This window comes from Zea mays, chromosome 1, assembly GCF_902167145.1.
Source record: "Zea mays cultivar B73 chromosome 1, Zm-B73-REFERENCE-NAM-5.0, whole genome shotgun sequence".
In the NCBI taxonomy this organism is placed as follows: Eukaryota; Viridiplantae; Streptophyta; class Magnoliopsida; order Poales; family Poaceae; genus Zea; species Zea mays.
The window spans coordinates 28,144,259-28,161,475 of NC_050096.1; the positions used below are offsets into that span (position 1 = coordinate 28,144,259).

A 17,217-nucleotide genomic window follows, 5' to 3' on the forward strand; every position below is an offset into this window, starting at 1 on the left:
AATCATATAAAGGAAAAAAGCAAAAAAAAAAGGTAAAAAGGGAGCATAAGGATGGAGGCACGAACCCACTATCCTCTATCTTCAAGAATTCAATATCTACCACCAAAAACAAGTGTTATTTTGGCGCTATTTGGAAGAGCCTCACTTTAAAAATTTCAGGTCTATTCTAGCTTATTTATCCAAATAGGTCTAGCTTCATGAGCCCTAGTTTTTTAAAAAAAACTAAAACTAGAGGTTAGCTTCATGAAATTTTCGAAGCTCTTTAGAGGGCTTCAAAATAACTTTTTCATACCTCTTCGTAGAGTTGCACAAAAATTATCTACCATACCATTGGTTATATGACCTACCGATTTAGTCTCTTTCTCTAGCCGCTAATAATTAAGGGTAATTAAAAAAACTAACACAAATTAATTATATTACAGAAGCTAGAGTCTATGTACAAACCAATCTATCGAAGTTGTTTCATGGTGAAGCTGGAAAACTAAAGCTGCAATTCTTGAAACGAAGCCTCCCAAACAAAGCCTTTATGTTTGTAAAGGATAGTCATATTAAATATACATACACTATTTTTGGGAAATAAAAATATAATCATATTTAAATAAATATCTCATTTAAATAATATCCATCTATATAATATATAAAATCGTAGCAATGCACACGTAACTGAGTATAAAGATAATGAGAATAGAAATATTAGAAGTTATTGGAAACGGTCTTAGCCCATTCCCCTTCCCAGGATATGTGGCGTTTTTACGTTATAGTCGGCATAAGGAAAAAAACGATTTGAATAAAGCCCTGCTTGATCCATTCCGGTTTCTTAAAAACTGGTTACTACATTTAGTTTATAAAAATTGGCTTTCAGAAAAAAAGCGAATAAAAATGTTTAGATCCACTAGTTTTTTTTTTAAAATTCCTTTATAGTTTTTTCATAAATAATGACTAATCATAAAAAAAACTGATTTTAGCTGGGTACTAATTTCTTGGTTTTTAAGAAACGAGAAAACTAGTTTTTTTAGAAAATGAATAAAAAATTGATCTATTTGGAGGCTTTTTAGTTCTAGCTTTTAAAAAATAGTTTCTAAGGTTGTTTTTGGATCATGTAAAATAGGAGAAGCAGAATTGTAACTAATATTGTTTGTAGAAAGAAGTTTAAAATAAGAAATGAGATATGAGATAGAATAGAGAATCAAACAGCCAAGTCAAGTGAAATGACTTCGGGTCCAACCTGCAAAACCGGAACCCGCCCACAAAAATGTGAATCAAAAATCAACCGAACTTGCCAGCCCCGCCGCCCCTCCCTGCCTCCATCGCGCACTAGGGTTTTTCCTCGCTCTCACGTTCGGCCGTTCCCCACCACTTGCGCGTTGTGCCGCGACGCTCCGGCCATGGCGTGGGGGGAGGACGAGGCCATCGGTCCCGACGTGGCCTCGGCGGGTCTTCACGTCTCGGAGCGGATCGGCCGCGACGCCGCCGCGCAGCCCGACCTGGAGGAGGCCCTTGAAGCCTCGCGCTACGCGTCCCACCCCTACTCCTCGCACCCCAAGGAGGCAAGCCCTGCGCGACCTGTGGTCAGCTGCGTGTGTACTGATAGACGCGCACGCTTGAGTTGTTGATGTGTCAGTGTCCGGTTTGGGCGAATGTTACCGTTGTATTCAGGGTTCCTGCAGTTGTCCTGGGGGATTCGTGTCATTGTTTTTCCCAGTAGAATGGGGGTGACGAGGAATCGAAAGATGAAGGTGGAGGAAAACATGGCGAGCAGTGATTTCATCTGATTATTTCTGGTGTTTTTTTTTGGTTGCTTCAGACCTGCAGTAGAAGTTCGGACTTTCGGTTCATATATTGCATTGTAGTATGAGTAGTTTTGGGTCAAATTTTGGGAGTGAGACTCCATGACAGAAGTACTATATGTCACACGGGAGCAATTTACAATTGTGTGTCATACACATGACATGATTCCCTGGCAGGATGTGAATCCTGATTCTGACATTAGAAAACGGTGAAAGAGTTTTTGGTCCTTTAAGTTACGCTGAAACTTGGAAATTGAGGCAAACACGTGGAAATTAGCATAAACCGAAGGACACTAGTTTTTGCAAAAAAGAAAAAAAAAGAAAAAAAGGGGAGGTCCCTATTTGAAACTGGCTACTGGCAAGCTCAACCTTGGCTTATATGAGATCAGCAGTGACGAACAGCTTTTCGGATTGCTGACATCATTCATTCAAGGGACATATTCTTGTATGTATTGGTAATTGAATTGAGGAGGTAGGAACTGGACATTCTGTTTGCTTTGTTTGGTTGAGCATGGTTTATAGACTACTGGTCAGTTTTCACACTTTTAAAGTAGATAGTTGTCTTTGGTTTTGCTTTGCATTTTCTGTTTGCTGGATTTATTAAATGTTTCATGTTTTAGCTCTTATGCTGCTAGGATGAAACACCGCAAACACATTGGTACATGTTGGAACTCTTTGTTTTGAATGCTGGAAAGGTTTCTTCAGAAGTTTTAATGACATTGAACACGATGATCATGCAGGTCTCAGAAATGCTTTGCTGGACCAACCCTTCTCTAACATACCATGTGTTTGTTCTAAGTTTTATTTGAATTTAATAATGAAGTTGTTCTACTAATATTTTGAAAATGCACTTTTATGTTCTCTTAATACATATTTTGTCTTGGCAGTGGCCTCCTTTGGTAGAAGTTGCAGAAACTCGTCAACTCCCTCCTATGTTGATTGAAAGATATAACACAGCTGCCGGTGAAGGAACAGCTCTTTGCGGGATTTTTTCTGACATACATCGGGCCTGGGCAACAGTTGACAATTCATTTTTCATCTGGCGATTTGATAAATGGTAAATCACTAATATTTGTTTCTTTTTATTTGTTACATGAGTGATTGGTCTTAAACAGTTAAAAGGGAACACCCTTTATAATGGACATGATTTTTACTTAGTACTCAGATTTATCTCGTTCTCAATTTGTCGTTCTGTGGGTGTTTTAGTTTGTCACAGGGCTGTTGTTTTGTAAATTTCTTTACACAAGATTCCATTGCTATTCCCATCCATGGTCTATTTTTATATTTGTTTTGAGCCAAATGATTGTATGGTATATAATGTGCTAATTTTGAACTTTTGGCCACTGTGTTAAAATTACTTGTCAAACTGTACATCGAGAAACTTTTTATGGTGCATGGAAGCAGTGGTGGCCTCAGCGGAATAAAGTTGCATTGGACCCTTGGTTTCAAAGGCGTCGCCTAGGCGTCCAGGCAGCCAAAAAGTCTAGGCGTCCCCGTCGCCTAGCCAAGAGTCGGCAAGAGGGGAGGGGGAAGAAGCCTAGCAGAGACTTTGGGGAGCGGGATTGGCGGCGCAGAACTCGGGGGAGTGACGAGCTCGAGGGAGCGGCGGCACAGGGAGTGCCGAGCTAGGGGGAGCGGCGGCGTAGAACTCGGGGGAGCGGCGACGCTGAGACTCGGGGGAGCGCCGCCGAGCTTGGGGGAGCAGGAGCAGCGATGCATGGTTGTGGACGAGCGGCGACAGTGAGATGGGAGCAACTCAGCAACCCTAACCAGAGGATATATGGGCTGCCTGCCTGGTGGGCTGGGCCATCTCTTCTACCCCTTCCTTCTTTTTTTCTTTCTCCCTTTTTCTTTTTCTTCCTCATATATGTTGTTGTTCTGTCTTTTCTTTAATTGGTAAGGCGTCGCCTTGCTCGCCTTAGTAAGCGCCTAGGCGTCCAGGCGGTGGCCCAACGCCTTGTCTCGCCTTACCGCCTTAAGAACTATGATTGGACCTGGATCTCTCATATGGACCCCTACCCTTGATGAATGACACATGACATCTTAAACAAACCATGTGGTCAACAAATCTATCAATTACACACACAAATATGGTCCCATGAAGTATTACAATATTTAGATCAACAGATCAGCCGTGTGATTAATTTCAGGGACACATGTCATTCGTCAAGGGTAGGGATCCATGCGATTTAATTCCAGCATCAGCACTCAGTTATCTCTGCCAACCTTATTATTGTCATGCAGTGATTACCCTTTTATCATGTAGTGTATTTGGTTGGTGTTACCGTCTAGTAGGCTTGAAGATAACATCATTGATTTGACTTTTGAGTTTGTTAGATATAAAGTCCGAGTTTTTTTAGATATAAACAGCAGAGTTGGGTTTAATAGCAGTGTGCAAGTGATTTCACTTTCTTGTAAGTGGTCTAATGATACTTTTCCTGAATGGAGACATGCCATCCTTATTGCTTATAATTGTTTTTTTTTCATATTTTACAGGGACGGGCATTGCCAAGAGCATAATGTTGACGAGCAAGCAATTTGTGCTGTTGGCCTTGCTAGGGCAAAACCTGGGATTTTCATTGAAGCCATTCAATACCTTTTAGTTTTAGCAACTCCTGTTGAAGTAAGGATGATTATGATTTCCCTTTGAATTGAAACACACTTGCTGACCTTGATTGACACTTGATAATCAAGTTGGTATTTGAAGACAAGCAAAATCTACAGTAATATAGATTGCCTGCAAAATTCAATTGTCAAGTTAAAACACACTAAGCATTTGACACATATTTTCTAGATAAATTTACTCTTCACATTATCCATTTTCTGTTTCTTATACCTAACACACAAGGACTAAAATCTACAGGATGCTAAATCAAATTATATCCTGGAGTTATCTGTTGTTTTTTGATTTTCGTGATGATATAACTTGTCAAGTGTTCAACACTGCAAGGAAGAGCGGACCATCGAATCCTTTCAGGGCATGTTTAGTTTCCTTGCCTTGTTTGATCTAGCCTCATTAGTGGCTGGGTAATGAGTCAAGATTCATTGTTACCTGCTAATCTTGCTTGGTGAGGTCTTGGCTAATGCAAATGGCCACTTTGCCTATTATAACATCGAAGCTGTTCCTAATAGTTTTGCTTATGCTTCCAATGTAATTGAACCATCACTTGACCTTGAGAGCATCTCCAACAGGAGACCTCAAATCAGGACCCCTACTTTTGATTTGAGTTTGAGGGCTCCCCTACTCTCGAGGCTTCTTTTTTCCATCTATTCCTGCAGGAGCCCTCAAACCTATAAAAGGCATTCAAATGGACCCGGGGGGGGGGGGCAGGGAGCTTTCTATGCACCATTGGGAGAAGAAGCTGATGGGGAGATCTGGGTGGGGTCCTCCATAAAGGAGGGACTTGAGTAGGTGCCCTGTTGGAGATGCTCTAAATTTTTGGAAACTATTTACAATGGAGCGAGAAAAGTACAAGAACGAGATCTTTATCAAATGCATGGGCCAATCATCATTTCCCTCATATCCTGTTTAGGTTTTGTGTAGCATGTATGAGAAACTAATTAGGTTAACAGTATGAAATACAAAATATCTTTTGTTCAATAGAAATATTTAGCGGTTATACTGATATTTTTACATCAGATGGCCTTGTTTGATTTTCTTTGGGACCAGCAGATACTTGGTTGTTACTTTGTCAAGGACAATCAGTGATGCTGGATGAACATAATGAAGTCATGTACTCATGTAGCAAGTTTATTTAGTGGAGTATCATGTCTTCTATGCTCAAATTGTTCGTATGTGCCTTAGAAAAGCTTCCTACTGAATTGAGACTGAGACATGCATACATCATAGGACTTCATTCCTTAATATCCTTATCAAGAAGTCCTTTCCCAATTTGGCTCTTCAATTATATTTATGGGGTGTTTGGCACTGCTCTGTGTTTCCAGCTTCAACGTGAAGCTGTGGTGTATAATATAAATTTAAACGTTTTTTAAAAATATTTTTAATCTAAATAACAAACAAAATGACTTATGTAAATGTCTTCTAAAAGTTTGCAACTTCAGCTTCACGATTGTTTGAAGCTTCTAATGACCTGCTTCATCAACTTCACCAAATTTTGTGAAATTGAAACAGTCCCAAACGGGGCCTTACATCGACTTACATCTGTTGTGCCAGCTGATACTTGTTGGAGTTTGCTGTTCTGCTAGTGCTGATGGAACAGACCCATATGCTGAGCTTTCATTACAACCATTACCTGAGTACATGATTGCCACTGATGGTGTCACAATGACATGCATCACATGTACAGACAAGGGCCAAATTTTTGTAGCTGGTCGCGATGGCCATATATATGAATTGCAGTATACAACTGGTTCAGGTTGGCGTAAACGTTGCCGTAAAGTTTGTCTTACTACTGGCATTGGCAGTCTTCTTTCTAGGTAACTACTGTTGTAAGGCCAGAACTGTGATTATTTGCTTATCTGTAGATAATGTGGCCACCTGCTTATTCAACCATCACGATTTTCAGGTGGGTACTGCCAAATGCATTCAAATTCTCAACTGTTGATCCAATTGTTGATATGGTCATGGATGAGGAGAGGAACACTATCTATGCGCGTACCGAGGGCATGAAGTTGCAATTATTTGATCTAGGAGTTAATGGTGATGGCCCTTTGACAAAAATTACTGAAGAAAAGAACATTGTTGATCCACGGGATGGACCTTATGGTGGTCGGAGGTCTAATGCGCCAAGAGCTGCACGATCACCAAGACCATCAATTGTTTGCATCTCACCTGTATCTTCTGTGGAATCAAAGTGGCTCCATGCTGTTGCTGTTTTATCAGATGGGAAGAGATTATTCCTCACTACATCTGGTGGAAGTGGTTCTTCAGTTGGATTGAACAGTGGTCTGCAGAGGCCAACCTGTTTAAAAATTGTTGCTACTAGGCCGTCCCCACCTCTGGGGGTTGGTGGTGGGCTTACATTTGGTGCTGTTTCTGTGGCTGGCAGGGCTCTTCCTGAAGATCTAGCATTGAAAGTTGAGTCTGCATTCTATTCTGCTGGTGCTCTTGTAATGTCAGATTCATCCGCTACAGCCATGTCATCTCTTCTGGCTGTGCAGAAAGATTCAGCTGCGCAGCTATCTCTCCCCAGCACCTTTGGAACAGCTTCTAGAACCTCCAGAGCTCTACGAGAAACAGTCTCTGCTTTACCTGTTGAGGGTCGAATGCTTTGTGCCTCTGATGTCTTACCACTTCCCGATGCTGCTTACATGATGCAGTCTTTATATGCTGATGTGGAATGTTTCACATGTTTCAGAAAACCTTCTGAGAAGGCATGTATAAAACTGTGGGCAAAAGGGGATCTTCCTACCCAGCATATCTTGCCTCGGAGGAGGGTGGTTGTATTCAATACTATGGGTTTGATGGAGTTGATTTTTAACAGGCCTGTTGATATTCTAAGGAAATTGTTTGACGGGAACACCCTGAGATCACAAATTGAAGAATTCTTTAATCGCTTTGGTGCTGGAGAGGCTGCGGCAATGTGCTTAATGTTAGCTGCGAAGCTACTTTATGCTGAAGATAGTCTGATAAGCAATGCTGTTTCTGAGAAAGCTGCTGAGGCGTTTGAGGACCCTGGGCTTGTTGGGATGCCTCAAATTAACGGCACCACTGCTTTATCTAATACACGAACTCAGGCTGGAGGCTTTAGTATGGGCCAAGTTGTTCAAGAGGCAGAACCTTTGTTTTCTGGTGCATATGAAGGGCTTTGTTTGTGCTCGTCAAGACTACTTTATCCCATCTGGGAGCTTCCTATTATGTCGATTCGAGGACCGTCTGGTAATAATAAACGCGAGGATGGCGTAATTGTTTGCAGGCTTTCAGCTGGGGCCATGAAAATTCTTGAGAGTAAGATTCATTCACTGGAAACATTTTTAAGATCTAGAAGAAACAAGAGAAGGGGCCTTTATGGTTATGTTGCTGGTCTTGGCGATTCTGGTTCCATACTCTACAAAACAGGGCCTATTATTGGCCCTGGAGGGCATAGCAATGGAAGGAGTCCCTACAACTCCCAAATTCGAGATATGAACCCTGTAGATAAATCTGCATCGAATAAAAAGCCAAGGCTGCTTTATACATCAGCAGAACTAGCCGCTATGGAGGTAGGTGTTGAGAATTACTCAGCAGAATTAGGGCACATTTTATTATTTTTTTCACCAGAAACACATTGTATTGACAGGTGAGGGCAATGGAGTGTCTTAGGCGGTTGCTTAGGAGATCTGGTGAAGCACTGTTTCTGCTTCAACTTATTTGCCAGCATAATGTTGCCCGTTTGGCTCAGACACTGGGCAATGATTTATGCAAGAAATTTGTTCAATTAACATTTCATCAATTGGTATGTTCAGAGGATGGTGATCAGCTCGCGATGCGTCTTATTTCTGCACTCATGGAGGTAATATAGTCACCATCCTGTTCTTTAGTCTGCCAATATGAAAATAGGGAAATCACAAGTGCAACATGCACATTCAGAATTATCATCTGTTTCAGTTTAGGTCAGTAATTTTATATGATTTTTGCAGTACTATATTGGCCCAGAGGGCAGAGGAACTGTTGAAGAAATCAGTACTAAATTGAGGGAGGGTTGCCCTAGTTACTTCAATGAGTCAGACTACAAATATTACTTGGCAGTGGAATGCCTTGAGAGAGCATCTATGACTAATAATGCTGATGAGAGAGATATTCTTGCTAGAGATGCTTTCAACCTCTTGACTAAAATTCCAGACTCTGCTGATTTGAGTGCCATATGCAAGAGATTTGAGAACCTAAGGTTAGTGACTTCCTCCGATAACAAATACTGTATCTGGTCAGTCAAACATGTTTAACTTTTATCACCAATATCTGAACTTCTATATGGATTGGAAACAGGTAGAAATTACTAGACGTGCTCATACTTTTGGAATCTATACTGGGTTTTCACTCAAGATACTATGTTTTTTACAGTTGAAAATATTCGACTTAGGACCAGTGTTTTTAAGGAGTCGCCTTGGCGTCCAGGCGGTGGGCCAACACCCAGAAATCCTAGGCGCCTTGCCCGCCTAGGCGTCCAGACGTTGGTCCAACGCCTTGCCTCGCCTTACACTTTAAAAACACTGCTTAGGACAAACCTAGATGTATCTATACCTCATTTCAATCAGTGAATATTTTTTTCTACAGTAGAAAATATTTGACTTAGGATAGACCTATCTTGATAACTTTATTGATTTTTCACATCTGCCAACTGATATATTTATATGATTTCTTGTTGGGTGTGGGTTTAGATTTTATGAGGCTGTAGTCCGATTGCCTCTGCAGAAAGCTCAAGCACTTGACTCCAATGCTGATATTATCAATGGTCAAATAGACCCAAGGCATCATGATACAATAATGTTGCAGCGTGAACAATGCTATAGGATTGTTATGGATGCGCTGTGCACTCTCAAGGGTGTTGGGCATAGTCGAATGCAAAGTGCAGACAAGTCATCTGCTCTAGCAACTGCTGCTGATCCAGCTTCTCGAAGCAAGTATATCAAACAAATCATACAACTTAGTGTCCAATGGCCGGACACAGTTTTCCATGAGCATCTATACAGGACACTTATTGAGCTTGGTCTAGAAAATGAGCTTTTAGAGTATGGTGGATCTGATTTGGTTTCTTTTCTGCAGAGTGCTGGCCGTAAGCATCAAGAAGAGGTGTGCCCTAAGCCCCTAATCCTTGTTTTTCCACCAAAAGTTGTAACCATGGATACATGATTAGTACTTCCATCAAACTGGAAACCTTATCTGGTCTGTCGCCGAGTTGGTGATATTATCCTATTTTTGGGTTTTGCCCATTGACATACAAGTGAATAATTTGGGAAATTATATTCTTTGTTGATTTAATTCTGTTGTCAGAGGAATCTTAAGCACCCGCCATTGGTTATGGTTTGGGCTTGTTCAAATTACCTGCTGATCTGAATTTTAATACCATGTACTGGTTCTAGTTGATATGCCAGTTATTTTGCCACAAATAGCTGATAAGAGCTTCCTTAGATACTGGCCATATGATTACATAAATACCTTCCATCTCACTATATACTTCCAAGTTATTGTCCATACACCGTTTTTAGTCTTTATCATGTTGTCTAAGACCAGGATGTTATTCCTGACCATCTACTTTTTACCTGTATAAGGTTCGGGCAGTTTCTTCAGTTACACCTGGAGCTGCTAAGATGCATGATTTAGGTGCACCTATCTCGACTAGTCAAACAAAGTATCTCGAGCTCCTAGCTAGGTACTATGTCCGCAAGGGGGAACATATTGCTGCTGCCAGGATGTTGTTAATATTGGCAGAGAGACAGTGCTCTAATTCTGAAGAAGCTCCAGCTCTTGACAAGCGGTATCTGAATTTTGAACTCTTATTTTCTTTACTTTTACAAATTCCATAATTTATATTCATCTTTTTATGGGATAACAGTATAAATTTACTTTTGGAATCCAGGTATGAATATCTCAGAGATGCAGTGCTTCAGGCCAAAAGCGCAGGCATCGCTGCTGATTTGTCCAAAAATCCTGTTGATAGCAGCACAGTGGATTTGCTTGAAGGAAAACTTGTCGTGCTACGCTTCCAAATTCAAATTAAAGAAGAATTGGAGCTCATGGTTGCACGGCTCGAAAATATTCCAAGCAGTTCTGAATTACCTAATGTTCCGTTCCCTCGTGACAACATTCTTGCTAATGCAGAGACTGCTAAGGCTGCTAAGGATAAGGCAAAAGAACTATCATTAAATCTCAAGAGTATCACTCAACTGTATAACGATTATGCTGTTCCATTTGATCTCTGGGAGGTATGTTTTTTCTTGGTTTCGTAGAACTTACTCACGTGGCCTTGCTTTTGTCAATTTAATATGCTGTGCTGCGTCTCAATGGTTCTTATATTCTCAAACTATGCAGTATGCACTAAGCACTTCCATAAGACTCCTACTACTATTGCATAATAACAAAGCTTATGAATATGGATCATTTTAAAGATGTTGAAATAAGAGATATAAGAGTCAGATGAAACTTGAAACAACAGGAATAATAAAAAACTCGACCTGCGGGGTAAGACAACCCACGAGTATTGTATATTTGTATTTAAGAAGACCTCACACAGGTCGAGAAACCCCCCGAACCCCTGCCCCACCCATACACAGCGGCATTGAAGCCCATGTGAGAACGATTGCGACCGGGGCCGAGCCTTATACGTGTGCTTTGGCGTGGGACAGACGAGGTGATTTTTTAACCACAGTCTGAAATTCGCTCCCACGGTGAGTCGAACCTAGGACCTGAGGTGTGCTCAGACCACCTATCTAACTCAGTTAGATGCCCTTTCGCTAAACAACAGGAATAATCATTTGTGGTGATAGCGCTAGCCAACTAAGAGGCAAGCAGGATACTGAGTTTGACAGAAAAATCAACAGTGAGTTTCTGTGAGTTGGGATTGTGGTACTCTGGGCACTGGTAGAAATTAACTTCTCTCTCCTTTGATAAACTTAATTTTGAAAGGATTTCCTTAGCTGTGGGACTTAGTATGTATTCTTGTCCTTAAATCTTTAGTATTGGGTGCATCAAACTCTGTTTACTTGTAACTGTACACAGTTAGGACAAAAGATTTCTAAATTAACTCTACACAGTTAGAACTCATAATGGGGTCAGGATACGAATTCTCAACATAATCATTTCCTGAATCTAAGTTTTAGACAGTATTCATCTGTTTGTTGCCTGACTTGCTGTTGGTACTAGGAGTTCCCTGTATCTACCAAATCCTGCATCTATATTGGGTTATTAGCAAATGGTTTCTCTTAAAAAGACTTGGAACATTTTTTTATTAGGTTTGCTTGGAAATGCTGAGCTTTGCTAATTACTCTGGAGACGCTGATAGCAAAATTGTTCGAGAAGTTTGGGCTAGACTCCTTGATCAGGCACTTACTAAAGGGGGTGTTGCAGAAGCTTGTTCTGTTGTGAAAAGAGTAGGCTCGAAACTTGATCCTGCAGATGGAGCTTGTTTACCTTTAGATATCATATGCCTTCACCTTGAGAAGGCTGCAGTGGTAATGTGTATTTTCTGTACTTTCCGTACATGCATACTTGAGACTACCTGTGAGAGCATTCCACTGTGGTACTCATTATCCTGCTCTTATCTACAGGATAGATTAAGTTCAGGAGAAGAATTAGTTGGTGATGATGATGTTGCAAGAGCTCTTCTTGGTGCCTGTAAAGGTCTTCCTGGACCTGTACTTTCTGTGTATGATCACCTGTTATCGAACGGTGCAATCATACCCTCACTAAATCTGAAGTTGCGCCTTCTGCGATCAGTTCTAGCAATCCTCCGTGAGTGGGGGATATCTGTCATTGCACACAGGCTAGGCACCACAAGTGCTGGGGCTTCATTCTTTCTTGATGGAACATTCTCATTGAACCAAACAGGGACTGCGAATCAAGGTGCTCGAGATAAAATAATTAGTTTGGCGAACAGGTAAGTCTATACATTAATGACACCTATGTTTACGATTCTCTTTTATCTGGACTATTTCATACAAATGTATTTTTATCAATTGTTTGAACGCTGTTAAATTCTTAAAAAACCATTGCATTATTTCACTACTTGGCTGTTAAATTCTTAAAAAAAATTATTGCATTATTCCACTACTTGACCTGCTTTTATTTTGTTACGTGAACCATGCTACCACTTCATACATCACCAGACCATTCTCTTACATTGTATTGCAACTTCAGGTACATGACTGAGGTGAGGCGATTAAACCTTCCACAGAACCAAACGGAGAATGTCTACCGTGGTTTCCGTGAACTTGAGGAGAAATTACTATCTTCTTATTAAGCAGATTGCAGTCATTCCTCAAGATAGTGAAGAATGATCTTGCATCTGTTGTACCACAAAACCAAGGAATAGAGTCGAGGGCTTCTGGATTCACCTCAGCATGATCTGTATTGTTCCTTACACTTATCTGCAAGAACCCGGGGCTGCTGCAGGACTCTAGCTGAGGTGGTTAGATGGCTCTAGTACCACTCATGTCCTGGCTGAGTTGGTTAGATGGCTCTAATAGCACTTCTGATGTCCTGGGTTTGACTTCTAGGTGAGAGCAAATTTCAGACGGGTTGAAAAAGGTCATTTGTTGGTTCCTCTGTTTGTGTGCACACAACGGACTGACCAATGGATCCTCGTGTAGGTAAAGATCTAGATCTGGTCTATAGGGAGCGGATTCTCTTGCTGCATGGGAGGCAGTTTTCGTGACTTGGTCGTACTCCGATTGAGCTTCTTAATATAATAACGGGGGACAGTCTTTTCTCACCGTTCGAGTTCTTTTCTTTTTTGAACCCAAGGCTGCTTTAATCATTATTAATCAGATGTTTTTCATGACTAAGTGCAGCCTTCTTTTATTTGACTTGAGTCAGTATGGACTGCAGAGCCGTAGATTTGGAAAATTGTTTAGATGTCTTCATTACTTGCTAATCTAGTGGTAGATACTGCCGGTCCTGTTTTAAGGGTGGACTTTGTCCCTGAACAACATTAAACTGTTGAATACAAGTTGGGTTTTGATGCAGGAATCGGAATTTAGTATGTGCCATGACATTGTACAGTTCTATAGTAGATTATTCTCAGTGTTGTAAGCTTTTACGCTGTGTTTGTTTGTATGAAGATACCGTTTCAGTAGCTGAAAAAAGGTAAAGGTTATTGCCAGAAATGTGGATTTATAGGTCTCGTTGGTTCCATTTGTTTGGTTTTCGTTTCTCTTTTACTTTTTGACGTTTTTCCACGCCCGTGCGGAAATGGCAGGTTGATTATAGATAAATGCTCGTGGATAGGATGTTTTCGATCTGTTTAACTGTACGGTTCTCCAATTGTGTGATGGTGCCCAATATGTTATGGGTGCAAGCAACAAAGGATTTTTTTGGATGCCTATGATTATTTTAATTAAGGGCTTCGGTTGGTTATTCTTATCGCATGTGGATTGGACGGTATTGGAAAAAAATATAAAAGATTTTTAGGAATTCACTTGTTCAGGATTGAAACCTACTCAATCCTACTCAATTCACATGGATTGAGAGCAAAGCGAATAAGCCCTTGTTCGGTTCTCTTTCAATCCATGAGATTGGATGAGTTTAAATTCTAATTAAGACCTTGTTTGGTTATTCCTATTATACATGTATTGGTTGAGATTGGAAAAAATTTAAAAGAATTTTGACTTGTTTAAGATTTAAATTTATCCAATCTCATTCAATCCACATGGATTGAGAGCTAATCGAATAAGAACTAAGTCAAACTTTTTCTTATTTTTTTTAATCTCATTCGATCTATCGGTAACGGGATTAACCGAACAAGGTCTAAAATGGGTTGGTGCAGATTCTAAACTAAAATTTCACGCCTAAATTACACAAGTGGATGACTATAGCTGTACCAAACGAGGCAAGTCTACTGTGACGTGTGCGGACAGACGGAGTTGGCTGACAAAGTGACAAGCATTTCTTCCGCAGCAGAGTACTGCCTGTGGTCTAACTTTTATTCGATGGCTGGTAGAATAATCTCCTCGAGTAAACCGTCTCAAATAAATCTCCAAGAGTTTAGCATCGTTATTGGACACGCGGTGAGGGGACTGAATTGGTGAACCAAACATGTTTGTTGCAAAGGATAGCGTACCTCCGGGTGCCTTTTTCCGTTTCATGGATCGTGGTGACTGGCCTTCAGGTATGTTTGAGAGCAAGAACTCAAGAAGTAAGGGAGGATTGAAAAGGCTAAAATTCTGTTACTATTGAATATTGAATAGTAAGAGAATTTTAACCCACCTAATCTCCTTCAATCATCTTGCTTTTAAAGATACCTTGAGTCTTTACACAAATGGTTCGTGAAATCTGCAAAAGGAATATAGTGAAATCTACAAATGGTTCGTGACATAAAGAGTATTATCCCATGTTCTTAAATGAATATAGTGCTAAGTAAGAAATTCAAATTCTTAAAGCACTTATCAAAAGGAAATTCTCTATATGACTAGAGTTGTGAGACTAATGTTTCTATCCAAGTGTTTATGTAGTCTCACAACATGAGAATGTGTTTCCCAAATGGAGTGTGCCATTCAACATTCAAAGAAGATCGAACCAATGCTATGTGATGTATTCATTCTTGTTTAAATTGGTTTTGAGCCTTCTACATTAATCACTCACCATGCTATGAATTAAACTTGCCATGTAAACTTAATTAAATAATCATGCTACTTTCATCTTTTTTTACAATTGATGTTATGCATGATGCTTGTAAGGGTAATTTAGTTCATATCATGAGGTTTCCTTGTTTTAGTAACCTTCTTGTCATTCATATACTAGAGGTTGCTAAATAGGAAACTATTGCTTGTGTTACTAATATAATCTCGTTTAAGATATTTCATGGAAATTCATAAGTAGAGATTGTGCTCTTTCAATTGGTAAAATCACAAGCTTTAAAGGTTAATCTTCACCTAAAAGAAAGATTAGGAATGCTCAAGGCAAAGGTATGGAACAAATTGCTTCAATTGGTAGTTGGTCAATAGTAGTTCCTTCCAAGTGGCATTCTATCAATTGGTAATAATATATTCTATGGAAATGAATGTCAATATGAAGGTTAAATTCCTTTTGGCTTAAATTTGTAAATTAGTGCATATTGTGAATTCACTGCTCCATGTGCATTAACTTAAAAGGAATTGAATTTATGTCTTTATGCCTCATAAATGATGATTTGTTTGCCATTCATATATATATCATCATTCATTAAATACTTCATTGTACTACTAATACCTCTTTTTAAAGTGTTTTATCGACTAGTTTTTAAAAGGAAAAGAGATAACAAAGAAGGAAGTCTCCACAAATGATGAAAAGAAGAATACTAAGGTGACACCACCACAGATAGTAAGATCTGTCAAATTGGTATAACAAATGGTACATTCTATATGGTGGTAAGTATTCTTAGGCATAAGTTAATTTATTGCAAATTTATCATGCCTTGACCATGATATGTAATATACCCATCATGAGACTCTTAACTGAATTGAAAGTGCATGTGGCAAGTCATTCAAATACTTGATGCACATATCTAGTGGGAGAACATTATATATCTTGTGTCATAGAGAATAAGTTTCACTTGAGTAAGCCATACTAAGACAATCCAAAATGGTAAATTTGTATCTCATTCATATGGATTGTAATCTTTGTTTTCTAAATAGCTACTCTTGATGCAGTTTAAAATTCCCTTATCGTTAATTCTAAAAGTGCATAAGAATCTTTTTGTTGATATTCATCACATACATATGCACTAACATGAATATGATTTTAAACTGTAAAAGGTACAATTAGTGATCCATACTCTCGAAATTTTGGAAACCTTTTTTTTTGATATCTTAGAAATCTATTTCAATCGGTATCCATATGCTTCACATTGAATTGGATCACTAAGTTGTAAATTCCATGGATAACTTGTATTTATGATATGAATGCTTGTGCGACTAACCTTGATAAGCTAGGTGCACCCAAGGTCAAGCTAGGTTCATCATCAAGAAGACAACACAATGATGTATCAAGAAAAGGAGAAAAGGCTCCTATTCTTAACTCTAGCTTTTATCTGTGTGATTAAATATTAACTTGAAACCATGTAAGATGGTTGTCAAGTATATGTGGATGCCTACACAAAGAGAAAGGCCACAATAAAGATTGTGTGGGTACTCAAGGCTCTTACTACTAATCTCAAAGGACACAATTCAAATTAGGTACCAAGATACGAAGCTTAAACTTGTTTTGCAGGATCACTACTTCAATTAATCAAGTTGAGTGCTCGATAATGAATGTATAAATCATATTCGAAGATAGTAGCAAGGGTGGTAACAACTGAATCTCAAGTGCATATTATTTTCAAATCTTATCTCTTTTGTGATTTGTGTAGCCACTAAGAAAAAAAGCACTTGTGGATATACATCAGTTGTTGATTATGAAATAAAGGTCCAATTGGAAGATGAATGAATATTATCATATGGTCAATAATCCAAAATTATGTGACGTATTCTCTATCTAGTTAATTTGGATTTGATTCTTCTTTATTAGACACTCACCATAATATGGATTAAGTCAACCCTTTAGACTTCATTGAATAACCATGCATACTATCCATGTCATTCAAAATATATTGTGCATGAGGGCTCGAGGGAAATTTAGTCCATATTATGAGGTTTCTCTATTTTAGCAACTCGCTTGCCTTCCACATATAAAAGGTTGCAAAATAAAAAACTAGTGCTTGTGCTACTAATGCCATCTCTTGTGTTGAGTTTATCCATAGAAAATCTATGTTAAGAGATGGTGCTTGTTTCAAATTGGATAAATCACAAGCTTAAAGGATAC

At 39.4% G+C, this 17,217-nt stretch overlaps 1 protein-coding gene across 5 annotated transcripts; it reads left to right on the forward strand.

The window, feature by feature from the left end:
* The first annotated feature begins 1,211 nt into the window (after window positions 1-1,211).
* LOC103632918 (nuclear pore complex protein NUP155) lies at window positions 1,212-13,410 on the forward strand. Of its 5 annotated transcripts, none has more exons than XR_556222.3 (14): window positions 1,212-1,547; window positions 2,675-2,844; window positions 4,284-4,410; window positions 5,962-6,224; window positions 6,314-7,949; window positions 8,027-8,239; window positions 8,367-8,614; window positions 9,105-9,516; window positions 9,996-10,201; window positions 10,304-10,649; window positions 11,676-11,894; window positions 11,991-12,319; window positions 12,580-12,938; window positions 13,032-13,410. XR_556222.3 is itself a non-coding variant. In XM_008654632.2 (13 exons), the coding sequence occupies exons 1-13, from the start codon at window positions 1,386-1,388 to the stop codon at window positions 12,680-12,682; spliced, it is 4,434 nt and encodes a 1,477-aa protein (XP_008652854.2). In that variant the 5' UTR covers window positions 1,229-1,385; the 3' UTR covers window positions 12,683-13,410. The 5 variants fall into 5 exon arrangements, 3 of the variants coding, with proteins under 3 accessions (XP_008652854.2, XP_035818973.1, XP_008652862.1); XR_002265561.2 differs by lacking the exon at window positions 1,212-1,547 and adding an exon at window positions 2,429-2,527 and having other exon boundaries at window positions 13,032-13,406; XM_008654632.2 differs by having other exon boundaries at window positions 1,229-1,547; window positions 12,580-13,410.
* Window positions 13,411-17,217: the final 3,807 nt, after the last annotated feature.

Excerpts from the sequence above, each read along its gene's own strand:
- LOC103632918 (XM_008654632.2), top strand. The coding sequence starts at position 1,386 with ATGGCGTGGGGGGAGGACGAGGCCATCGGTCCCGACGTGGCCTCGGCG. Across the intron at positions 2,845-4,283 it reads ATCTGGCGATTTGATAAATG|GGACGGGCATTGCCAAGAGC; the intron begins GTAAATCACTAA and ends CATATTTTACAG. Across the intron at positions 10,202-10,303 it reads GCTCCAGCTCTTGACAAGCG|GTATGAATATCTCAGAGATG; the intron begins GTATCTGAATTT and ends TTTGGAATCCAG.